This window comes from Sphaeramia orbicularis, chromosome 6 (assembly GCF_902148855.1).
Source record: "Sphaeramia orbicularis chromosome 6, fSphaOr1.1, whole genome shotgun sequence".
In the NCBI taxonomy this organism is placed as follows: Eukaryota; Metazoa; Chordata; class Actinopteri; order Kurtiformes; family Apogonidae; genus Sphaeramia; species Sphaeramia orbicularis.
The window spans coordinates 24,075,779-24,088,191 of record NC_043962.1 but is presented as its reverse complement, the minus strand read 5'-3'; the positions used below and the strand labels follow the sequence as shown (position 1 = coordinate 24,088,191).

The window sequence follows — 12,413 nt, the reverse complement described above, 5'->3', positions numbered from 1 at the left end:
TTAACTGCTCCATCTGTTATCTCTGTTAAAGTGAGTGGAGCTCTTTTGTGTAAAAGTACATTTCTGTGACAGACCCGGAGGGTTTTGACTTTATATTTGATGATCTGATGCTACAAACACTTTATACTTACACTTACCTGATGGCAAAACATAGAGCAACCCACTCTAACATTCCTACACAAAAAACACACCACATGTACACTTCATATTTACAGGTAGGGATGTAACGATATGAAAATTTCATATCACGGTTATCATTATTATCATGGTATTGTTGAAACTGTGCTCAAAATGTTCAAAAAGTACATATACACACACTGTAATAATTTAACCAATTTGTATTTTGAAAAAAAAAAAAAAAAATTAGGCACAATGTACCTTCTCTTGGCAGAAACATTCACATATTAACCCTTAGTGGTCTGAGCCTATTTTGCTTGTTTTTCAGTCCTTTTGATTTTCCCTTTATACACTATATAAACAAATGTTTACTATACCCATGTTTGGGATCTGTTTTTTCAGCACAACTTCATTTATATCATCTGCCTTTTACTTTTTTCACTTTAACCTACTATATCAACACAAAAGGACAAAAAACACAAAAAAATATATAAAATCTGATTTGAAAAATGTATATAATTTATTGCATAAATAACACACAGATGCTTAACAAACCTTTTCAAAGACTTTAAAAATGAATATTGGTTCCAAATATTAGGTCTATAAAATTAAAATTGTAATAAATTAAAACTATACTCAAATATTTGACATTAAAGCAAATCTTTACATAAGCATTTTCTCTGGAAAAGTGTGGTAATCAAACACGGTTATCATGATAGAATTTAAACGGTAATACTAACCGTTGGCAATTTTACCACAGTTTATTGTTATACCGGTAATCGTTACATCTCTATTTACAGGCAATGCTTAAACAAGAAAATGATGTCACTTTTTACCAAATCCAGACATAATTTGTCTCAGAATGATGTTATAATTTAAGAAGTAGATACAAGTGTCTGGTACTGTTAGATAAATATGTTTTGACCTGCTGTAATAATTAAACTGGAACCTCCGTGTCCAATTGATCTGGTTGTGAAATCGGCTAATGAGGAGCTGATTTGTTAGTGTTGTTGTAATTAATCTAATATTTCTCCTTGCCAAGCGTGGTTAGTAGGAGCTGCTGTACAGTACATGACAGCTAATTAATACAAGCCAAAGGCCATGGAGAAAAGTATCAAGTTGGCACACACAGAAATATGTAATGAGCATGTGGCTAAAAGGTTTTCAAACTCATGCACCTTTAACACTGTGAAGGCATTTGCTTTCACACACATGCAGTATTTGTAATGCAAAGCGTGACACATCCAGTGGGCACTGACTTATGCAGTGAGTTCTCCCGGCAGATCTAATTATGGGCCAGAGAATGAATGTACCCTCACCCTTGAACCCAGTTATCTGCATCTGTAAAAGGGTGTTCGAGGGAAACTGCTAATGAACAAACCTGCTACATGCAGCCATTGTTTTCCCACATGCATACAAACCTTTACTGTTTGTATTCATTTAAACTGTAAGGGTTGACATGCAGAACGAGAAGGAAGTTTCTCAAAGGCTTTTTGGCAGCTGGATGGTGGGATGAACGCAGAACGCTGGCATCCTGGTAAAGCTCGACGCCCGCAGTGGAAGGAAGAGGGGAGGAAACACACTTGTAACAATGATATGTGGCCTTGAAGAAGTGAATGTGAACCATCTGCTCTCTTGGGGTGTGTGTGTGTGTTTCAGGCTGAGAGAAAAGATGTAAAACCCCTAAAACTTTAAAAATCTGGCAGTAAAGACACAACCAGTCTACGTCTGCCACAGCCAAAGTCACTTTATTCCAGCATGAAACTCGTCTCCACAACATTAACATCCACTGTCAGTTAAATAAAAAAGGATACAAAACAAACATAGAAAATGCAATACAAGATCTCTTCGTGTTTTAATCTCTGTAACCATTCTGGCCTTTAGATCCAAAGGCTCTTATTCAATATGTGTAGCAACAAGTCTACACAGATATAGAGAAGAAATGAGGCATGTGTTTGCTCTTGGAAATGTATGGTCCTCATAACAGAGAGAACGAGCTTTACCCTGATGAAGATGGTCTGGGAGAAAAGCCCCCAAATCAATACGCGCTCTGTGAGTGGAAAATGAAGACAAAATAATCTTATTTCTTACCAGCAGCAGCAGCAGTAGCCAAGTAAAATGTTGCAAAGGTCAGAAAGGCAGCGTTTGCCTAAGTGCTTTTTTCAAATTTCATTCAAAAACAGTGTTACCTCACTACAAGTCAATAACATTTTGTGACTGATGATTCTGATATGTCTTTGCTGCGGGGCCAATTCCCACAGCGTCTTGATTGAAAATAGAGCATCCTCTACAGGTTTTTTTTATTTTTATAGCAAACAGCCAGCAGGATGTTTTATTATGCAGTCCCAGTGCTAAGGCAGAAATCTTCAATTTAAAGTTTTCCAACGATTAATGAAAAGCATGTCAACTTCACGACCCCTGGTCCACAATCTACCAGGAATCTAATAACATATAAAACAACCAATTTATGAGAGCTGTGTCTGCAGACGGTCAGGTGTTTGGAGGACAAATCAGATGTACGTTGAAGTAATGCACTTCGCTAGTTTAATAAATTGGACGAAATGTGGTCTAGCTGATAATGAAAGTTAATTTATGGGAAATACTTGCATAACACCTCATACTGGTGATAGTACTGGATGTATAATAAATACATTATCCAAAGTAATCATAAAATAAAATAAATTAACTACTGTGAATAAATCCATGAAAAATGGCTTTGTAGGGAGTGTTGACGCTGACAGACATAAGACTGGTGTTTCTGCTCAGCCTAATGCCTGTGATTGTATCAGCTCCATACAGTCGGATTAAAATGCTGATGAGATCTGTGATGTTATAGTATCAAAGCCTCAGCTCAGACACTATAATAGCAGACTCCGATTCAGCTAAATCGAGCTCTGCGTCTTGATAAAAGCTGTCCTCTCACTGTGACCGTCCACTTCCTCACTGTCTGATTCAGACTCGTAGGTGATCATGTCTTCATCCCCCCACACAGTGGGGATTCCCTTGTAGCATATCCGAGCTTTCCTCTCCCGCCCTCGGCCGAAGCCAAACCCAAAGCCCACCCGGGCCCCCCTTGTCTGTGAATACACAGAGGGCAGTTTGGTCCTCCAGCCCGAAGACGCGCCACCTGCGCGCATCTGTAGCAAGAGGAAGACCCCGACGAAGGCCGCCAGAATGAAGGCACAGCTGAGAACGGCCACCACAGCGGGCAGCTGTGTGGACGCAGACACGCTCAGCCCCGGAGGTTCCTCGCTCTCTCTGCTGTCGGCGTCTGATGCCGGAGTCTCCCCCTCTGGCTGGGCGTCCTCGACCTTTAGACCCCCGGTTAAAGGAGATTTCCGTTGGACTTGGTTCTGATGCAGGCAGGAGGTGAAGACCAGGTGGCTGTGAGGTGGACAGGACAGACAGTCCATGGGCCCGGTGCCAGAGCAGGTGAGACAGGCCGGGTTACAGGGCAGACAGGCCTGGACCGAGGACAAGTCCACCCAGTTCTCCAGAGACAGGTTAAGGAGCTGTGGCCCTGAGGTGAAGCCTGGTGGGCACAACTTCACACAACCCTGCAGGAAGAGGGAGAAGCCTGGGCTGCATTCTGTACGGAAATAAGAAAAAAAAAAACGTAAGGAAGGCTGAGACTGAGGAACACCACCAAACCACCGTTCGAATGGTTTATTTAGTAGGTACAGATATGGAGTACAGATACCCCATGTACACACCACTATAGTGGATCCAAAAGTTAAAACTGTCAAGGAAGAAGAAAATAAACAAAATCTAACAAAACAGCAAAAACTTTAAAACCCCATTTGCAGCAGGAGGAAAAAGGAACACATTAAAAAAAAAAAAGACATGAGCACAGGTTTGTTACTGAAATAAAGATTTGGTAGCTCTTTTAAAAGCTTTTGAAGTTTGCAGCACATTACAAATGACTGGGTAGTGAGTTCCTGTTACAGTTTTGCTCCTTTCCCGTGAAAAATCTGCCTGAGCAAAAGATGTTTTACAGAGTGGAACTTCAGTCGCTATGTGAAGCTGCGCTGGTGGATCTGCTGCACTTCTGGAGTGTGTTTACAGAAAAGCTAGGGATCAATTCCAATTAAACATTTAATACTTCACTCAGTGCAAATAATAAAGTTTACTTTTAGGATTTCATGTACAAATAACATATTTATTATTAATCTAATCTAAAATAAACTGAATTTTCTCTTTAATTATTTCTAAATCACAAAATCCTTTGACCTTCCATGTCTTTTTTTTAAAGACGTAATTCCAAATAAAGTGGAAGCAACGACTCTTTGCAGCGTCTGGAGTTCAGAACCTCGCCTGACTTCCAATGAGGGAACCATCCTCCTTGGCATTTGTCGTCCGTTTGGCACCTTTTACACTCTGACGCAGTTTTAATCTCCCTTGCTGGTCCATTCTGATTTCAGCTACTATGACATATGGCATTGTGCATATTCATAGCGTGTGTAAACAGATGCACGAGAGCCTTGTAAATGTTCAATCTGCATTCACAACATTTTGTTCTCGCAAGTTAAAATACCCAACACAGTGCATGACCTAATGCCAGTTTTGCAACAATGACTGTGTGCCTGCATCCATACAAATGAGAACATTCTGCTTAAGTGGTCCCTGTTGTGTGTGTGTGTGTGTGTGTGTGTCTGCCTGGAACATCTCACCGATGCAGATCTGCTGGGCATCAAAGGTCTTGCAACTGTTGTTGGACGGTCGAGGGAAGTCAGATGAAGAGGGGTTGACAACGCTGGGCCCAGTACCCCACAAGATAAGGGTGAACTGACTCAACACACCTGAGAAAGAGAAGGAGAGAGAGAGGAAAAGGGAAGGCAGATGTGGGAAATCATAGCAATTGAGCAGACTTTAGAGAACGAAAGGTGTGAACTGGCCAAGAAACCTGAGGATACGGGGGTGGAAGGAAAAGAAACAACTAATGTTAGTGGAGCAAACACTACTCTGGAGGTGGATCAACAGCAGCAAAGAAGCAGTCCGGTTTCTTTTCTCAGTTGCTTGGCTGCCCGGAGTAATAAAAACAGTAAACCTCCAGGTCTTAACAAGTTGATAATATGCTTGACTGGTTGATAATATGCTTCAATTTTACAGCTTAACAGTTGGGAAAAAAAAGTCATGCAGGCAAGCAGAATATTTTTAATTCAAATGATGCTCTAAGTCACAGGTGTCAAACATGCGGCCTGGGGGCCAAATGTGGCCCGCCAAAAGGTCCTGTTTGGCCCCTGGGATGTTTTTGCCAAGTGCAAAAATTCCACAGTCTTGAATTGAATTAAGCAAAAAAAAAAAGTAGCTTGAATTAAGGAAAAAATCTTCAATTAAGCCAAAAAAAAAATCTTCAATTAAGTAAAACAATCTTCCATTAAGCCAAAACAAATCTTCAATTAAATGAAAAAATCTTCAATAAAGCCAAAAAAAAAATCTCAAATTTAGCAAAAAATTTTGAATTAAGCAAAAAAATCTTCAATTAAGTTAAAAAATATCTTCAATCAAGCAAAAAAAATCTAGAATTAACAACTTAAATTTTTTTTCTTTGTTTTAGTGCAAAAAATAACATTAAATTATGAAAATATTGACATTTCCAAACTATCCTGTAATCATAAAATGTGAATAAACTGAACAAATATGAACAACCTGAAATGTCTGTATTAAATTCAGCCCAATTTGAACTCTTTTCTGCCTGTTCCTCAGTGTTTAGTGTCTTTGTAGATCTGATCCATAATGCACATGGACAAATGAGAAGTGGAGGCTGAATATTGTTAAAATTGCACTAAATTTTCTTACGTTTTTTTTTTTGGATAGTTTATAAAAGTAAGTATTTTCCTAATTTTATCGGCTTTTTTTTTTACACTAAAACAAAGACAAAAATTTGTAGTTGTCATTATTTATAGGTTATTCTGTTATTATTTTTCTGGTCCGGCTCACTTCAGATCAAATTTAGCTGAATATGGCCCCTGAACTAAAATGAGTTTCACACCCCTGCTCTAAGTGCTTCCTTCGCTGGTAGAAACTGAACCCTTAGAGACACAAATAGGTGAACAGAAGAGATATCACTTAGTGGAGCATGAAAATATCATAGAAGGCTTGAGCTGATGAGGAGGGACGGAGGTTTCTGGCATGAACCAATTAATAGGGGTTACCATAGTCACGCCCATTAGGTGCTACGTTTTCTATTTCCAGGGTCCATTCGCCTTGAGGATCCTCATCCCATGAGTGTGTAGACATAAAAGCCCAATCATTGAATCCCTCTGAGGAGAAGTCATTAGGCCTGAATGGGGGGAGAAAAAAAAAAGGAGAAATGACGTGTGAGTTTTTTTTTTTTTTTAAATCAAGAGAATTTTTCATTTTCCCATAGAAAAGCTGAGGAGCGGGTACTTATGGGAGCTTTTGTGCTGGTATAACAGAGGTACATGTGCACTTTCAGCTTGTGTGTTGACTGAAAGGAAAGATTTATATGATGTCTGGGCTGTTGCTGTGTACAGTGGTGTGTTTTACTGTGGACCTGGGGAACAGCAGGGTGGAGCGTGTGCCCAGTGGGCTGATGAGATGAATGGCCAATTTTCCTCTCTGGTTGTGGGAGAGAGTGAGGCGAGCCTGAACGTGTTCCACGGAGCTGACATACTCCGGTCGTCCCCAGCAGGCATCTACGTTCTTGCTGAACACCAGCTTGTTCCCAATATCTCTGCGGGTTTGACAAGCGAGAGGGGAGGGTGGTTAATGTTGTGTGTCTGCAAAAATGGACACAGATTCTAGCACTGTGCTACAAATCTACACAAGCGTCCCAGCTCCGAGGAGAATACCGTGATATCCATCAGCCTGGGCTGGATGAAAGAGCCGCAACCGCTTATATTAACAATAAAACTTACTTTAATTCACCCACAAACAGTTCCAGATTACTGCTCTAACCTCGGCTCTGACAGCATGGTGTGAACACACTGGTGCTGTGGCCCCACTGCGGTCCAGTTCTGGGCCAAAGCCACCATAGAACCTGCATCCAGGAGCCCATAGCCGTACGAGTGGCTCACTGTGGAGACATAAGATGGAAGGAGGAGGAGAGGATGAAAGGGTGACAGGTGAAGGGAGTGAAATACTGGCAAATATAGAGCAGTAAAATCCTCTGAACAACAAGTCTGTGTTTTTTTATTATGTGAACATTTGCAATACACACACACACACACGCACACACACGAGTTAAGGGTGTCTATTATGTAACACAACTATTTTTGTCATGAGCTCCAGATAATTTTTTTTCTCTTTCCTTGTAATTTATCACCATTTATTACAATATTATCCTCTGCCTTTTGCATTTTTCACTAAAACTCAGGTATTTTCCTATACACCACAGGTGTCAAACATGCGGCCCGGGGGCCAAATCCGGCCCACAAAAGGGTCCAGTCCGGCCCTTGGGATGAATTTGTGAAATGAAAAAAATTACACTAAGATACTAATAATCATTTTAGTTCAGGTTCCACATTCAGACCAATTCAATCTCAAGTGGGTCATAATAACCTATAAATACTCCAACTTTTTCTCTTCGTAAATGTAAATGTTTTCATCTATTTACACTAAAACAAAGCATAACATTGCAAAAATATCTGAATAACCTGAACATATATGAACAACTTGAAATGTCTTAAGAGAAGTAAGTGCAATTTTAATAATATTCCACCTGTTACTAAATGTTCTGTGTATTTGTGGATCCACTGTGATCTGTAAGTTATAATGTACATGTGTAAATGATATATGATAGTGAAGCATAATATTGTTAAAATTACACATTTTTTTCCAGTTTGTTCAAATTATTCGCATAGTTTGAAAGGATAGTTTGTAGATGCAAACATTTTCATAATGTAATTTTACTTTTTTCACCCTAAAACATAGAGAAAAGTTTGGAGTTGACATTATTTATTTATATATCATTATATTATGATTTTACTGGTTCGGCCCACTTCAAATCAAATTTAGCTGAATGTGGCCCCTGAACTAACATGAGTTTGACACCCCTGCTATACACCAATCTCCACAACACACACTGAAGAATAAACTAAATACAACTTGAGTTTAACCCTTAATGACCTCAAACTATTTTTGTAGCGATTTCCAAATGATTTACTATTTAGTGTAATATAATGCTCCACATTTTATATTTTTTAAAGACAATGTGGTATTTTCTAATATTTAATTTACTAAAAATGTAGATGTTCATAAACACCCAGAATAAATTGGAAGGTTATCAAAACAGAAAACTGAAGCAAAAGCGACTTTTCAGCAAAATATATCATTAACTGAACATAAAAAAGCATCTATATCCACTGTCATTTGTCAAACTCCATGGGTTTTACTGGTGAATCAGTGTTGTAGATGACAGTGTTTCCATGTTCTCTACGGAGCCTCTGTATGTCTAAATGGGTCATATCTGATGACAAAGAAAAGCTCAGAAATTGTCTTTTACATAAATTATTTACATAAGACATACTTTATTGATCCCCCAAGGGGGAAATTCAAATGTACAGCAGCACGATATTATTATGTATCCACCTTCTTTTGTATTTGCTGCCTGTCTTTTATTTATTTATTTAATTTTTGATCTTTTATGTTTATGAGAAAAACTATGTTGAGTCTGTTGTCAGAGTTAATTGTTAATTATATACTACCTGTTCTTGTACGGAGAAACAAATTAAGTTTGCCATGTACCAAGCCTTTGAAAAGTTCAATAAAAACTTGAATTCCACAAAAAAAAAAGTACAGCAGCACAAGACAACATGCATCAAATAAAGTAGAAAAATAAAAAAAAATGTATTAAAGTGACAAACTAGAAAAGCACTCGGAGAGCACAGACATCCGCCAAGGTAGATCAGACACCCCCCCCCCCATCACCACCAAAGTGTAATTCTTTGTTACTTGTGCCAGTATCAACATTTCCTGAAAATTTCATCCAAATCCGTAAATAACTTTTTGAGTTATCTTGATAACAGACAAACACACAAACCCTGATGAAAACATAACCTCTGCCGTTCCTTGGTAGAGGTAAAAATGACAAAAATAGTAGTAATAATAATAATATCAAATAAAGCAACAAGTGTGCAGTAGGTGACTTTGATAAGTATTGATAGGATTAGTGGATCAATCGTTATTAAACAGTTTCGATCAGTAGATGCTTTTGGCCACAAGTGGTTGTTTTAAGTCTTTCAGGGTTTATCTCAACTGTACCAAAAGTGAAGGTGAAACATACATGCATACATCTATCTATCTCTATATATACATATATCTGAGATTCTATTCCTATGATTGACCTGTCAGTTTTCTGCCTGAGGTGCTGGTACTAGTTTCAGGGCTGTGCAGGAGATCCCAGTAGATCCAGTCATATATATATATATATATATATATATATATATATATATATATATATATATGTGTGTGTGTGTGTGTGTGTGTGTGTGTGTAAAAATGAGAAGCCTAGATCAACACGCACCTTATCAACAGTCAAAGAACTCTCTAAAGGTTTCTGATGGATGTGGAAAAACCCAGAAAAATCGAACCTGTTCTGAAAATTTAATGTCTGATGAAAGTTGCAGAGTTGGAGTGAAACATTTGATTGACACAACGTGAGGCCAAATTGATATCTTCTTCTATTTTTTATCATATTTATTTCCTCATTTCTTCTTTTACCTCTGCGCCCCACTCCGTTGGTCTTCCAGTCCCCGGCGCTGAGGTGTTGGGGCCGGGATGTTCTCACCACCAGGTGTTGCATGTCCCTCCAGGTCAGGTTCATACTGGAAAAAACACAGGGAAGCGGACATGTATTGACTTGCTGACAGGGGGAACGTATTACTTTCTAGATTATGCACGTTATGAGAACAGTCAGGTTTCGCTGACATCAACTGTATAACAATACCGCGCAGGAAATGTGAGGAGCAAGAGGAGATGAAAAAGGTCAGGAGTCTTTAGACACACCTGGAATGTGATACAGCTGAACATATAGAGCAAGGACGTCCGCACTGTTTGGAAAGATTATACCGAGGATGCCCTGAGGTATATATCAGTCAACCATAACAGAAATATAGGTACACATTAGGGCTTTAACATCGGTGTAAAATGTAACTATTAAGGTACATTATAACCCGCTGTGTTGAAAGGTCAGGGAACACAGTAAATCAGTGAACATTGTGTCTGTAATGATACTTTCTAATAAAGTCTTGGGTTGGTAAGTGGGGTCACCTTCCACACAGTAGGTCAATAAAATTTTGTCTTTAATATGGATTTATTAAGAGAAACAGGGCAGGAGTATTGTGAGTAGAAGTTTTTTTGAGTCACCAGTGAGGAATAGACGGTGTGATAATCAAACCATGAATCACATTGCTCACTGAGTGCGACACAGACGACAGAAATAGAAACAGAGAATTGCACTGTGGTGCATCACCTCCGCTGCTCTCACATCAGCATTCACATCTCACATCCTCTCATGTGTTATTAATGGACAAGATCCCCCTTCCACTCAATGTCACCTCAGCCGAGAGTGAAAGGGGGGGAAAAATAATAAAATAATAAAACACCAGTAAGCCAAAACACCCTGCCTATTAAATGATTCCATCTCTTTGAATTCCAGTGTGGGCCCAGTCTGATAAAGTAGCTACCATGTTATTACTGCTGTCTGTCAGAGGGGAAGGGGAAAGGGAAAGGGAGGGGGGCAGGGGGTGCAGACTCCAGTTTAGTGTTGAAAGTGTGAGATAGGCGACATGGTGTCAACATTCGCTCTGTCAGTCAGCGCCCTGCTCTGCTGTGACGGGTGCTGAGATAAACCCACAGACGCTGAGGGTGTATAACCGATCTGAAACCGGACTGTGGTGTAACACTGGATTTGACGACACCCGTCAGCTAATGACTGCATTAGGAAAATTATGATGAATGATTGAGGTACTTAACACGCACAAGATATGACTACAGATATGACGGTGATGGAACACATTAGAGCTGCTGACAGAAACTTGGATTGTCACACCTGGAGTCCTGAGTGAGCGATAATGAGAGACATTGTCGAGTTGAAATTTTCACTGCCGGCCCTACAGGTATTCAGATGTCTGTGTGGGCTGGAGTAGCTGATTTGTCTTGCTAATTAACTGATTATCAAAAGCTTAATTTGCTGAGGAAAGAATTTCTGGGCCGGGATTTAGGCCAGCTCTGAATCCCAGATGTGTGCATGCATCTCCAGACAGGAGATGATGTATCTGAACACACAAACACCACCTTCAAGTACCACTGGAGCATAACAAATTAAAAAAACTGTTTTTTTTTTTTTTTTTTATTCCCAGCTGTGAGATTCATATTGGCTTGGTTTGACTGTAATAATAGCTGTAGAAGGACGGCGTGTCATTGTCACTCACTTGGCCTCCAGAGCCAGAGCGATGATCCCAGCAGCCAGCGGCGCCGACGCTGACGTCCCCGTGTGCGAGTCTGTGCATTTTTGCCTCAGGTCCGTGGTCACCTTGGAGACAGGAGAAGACGGGAAAAAATAAAGAGGGAGTGTCACAGTCAATATGACACAGTGAGTTTGCCGCTTCACTTTGAATAAGTTCACGGTGAGGGAAGTGGAGGGAGGACCGGGGACAATGCGAGCTCTGTCTGAGGCGATTGGAGGCGGGATGGAGGATCAGCAGGTAGGTTCAGTCTCAGGTCTGTGGATCCCCGCCAAAGGGTCACAGTCTGGGTGGTGAATATCAGCCAAATCAGCTCCAGCCAGATTAGGAGATGAGAATGAGAGACACTGAGTATGTTAACACTCCGGTTGTACCTCTGCTGTTAGCCTCTACCAGTGGCTGAAAGCTAACAAGTCTTGTCTGGGATGCGATGGGGGCACGTCAGAAATGACAAGCAGACTGAAGGCAAGGCGAGCTGTGAAAGTTACACACAGATTCTTGGTTTCAAAGCCTGACAGATTGCGGCACTAATGGCCATTATTTGTATAAGATTTAGAGGAATCAACAAAGGGAGGACAGGCTGTTACACATGACAACTGCCATATTTCATTATCTGAGTTAAATATATTTACTGATTAGTGCTTTTGCCAGTGCAATTTGTTCAAAGCGGCAAACATATTAACCTGGCACTTCAGTGAAATAACAAAAAAAAGTTGAATTATGTTAGAGGAAACAAACATCATCTGCCCATGCTTTTTATTTAGCAACCACTTTCTCATTTTCAGTTATACAATATTGAGACAATACTACTGTCAGTAAGCTACATATTGTGCTTTCCAGGTGTGAACACAAGCCAAGGTGAATAAC

The 12,413-nt window shown here is 39.9% G+C and overlaps 1 protein-coding gene across 2 annotated transcripts in view; it reads right to left on the bottom strand.

Annotated features, from left to right (window-relative positions):
- Positions 1-1,844: 1,844 nt before the first annotated feature.
- Positions 1,845-12,413, bottom strand: part of furinb (furin (paired basic amino acid cleaving enzyme) b) — an 85,322-nt gene continuing 74,753 nt past the window's right edge. For both annotated transcript variants that reach the window (XM_030135885.1, XM_030135886.1), the window contains exons 10-16: positions 11,514-11,614; positions 9,802-9,905; positions 7,039-7,156; positions 6,635-6,814; positions 6,273-6,400; positions 4,788-4,916; positions 1,845-3,706 (exon numbers count right to left, since the gene is read on the bottom strand). In XM_030135885.1, coding sequence (XP_029991745.1) covers positions 3,000-3,706; positions 4,788-4,916; positions 6,273-6,400; positions 6,635-6,814; positions 7,039-7,156; positions 9,802-9,905; positions 11,514-11,614 — 1,467 coding nt within the window. In that variant the 3' untranslated portion in view covers positions 1,845-2,999. The remainder of the gene's footprint in view (positions 3,707-4,787; positions 4,917-6,272; positions 6,401-6,634; positions 6,815-7,038; positions 7,157-9,801; positions 9,906-11,513; positions 11,615-12,413) is intronic.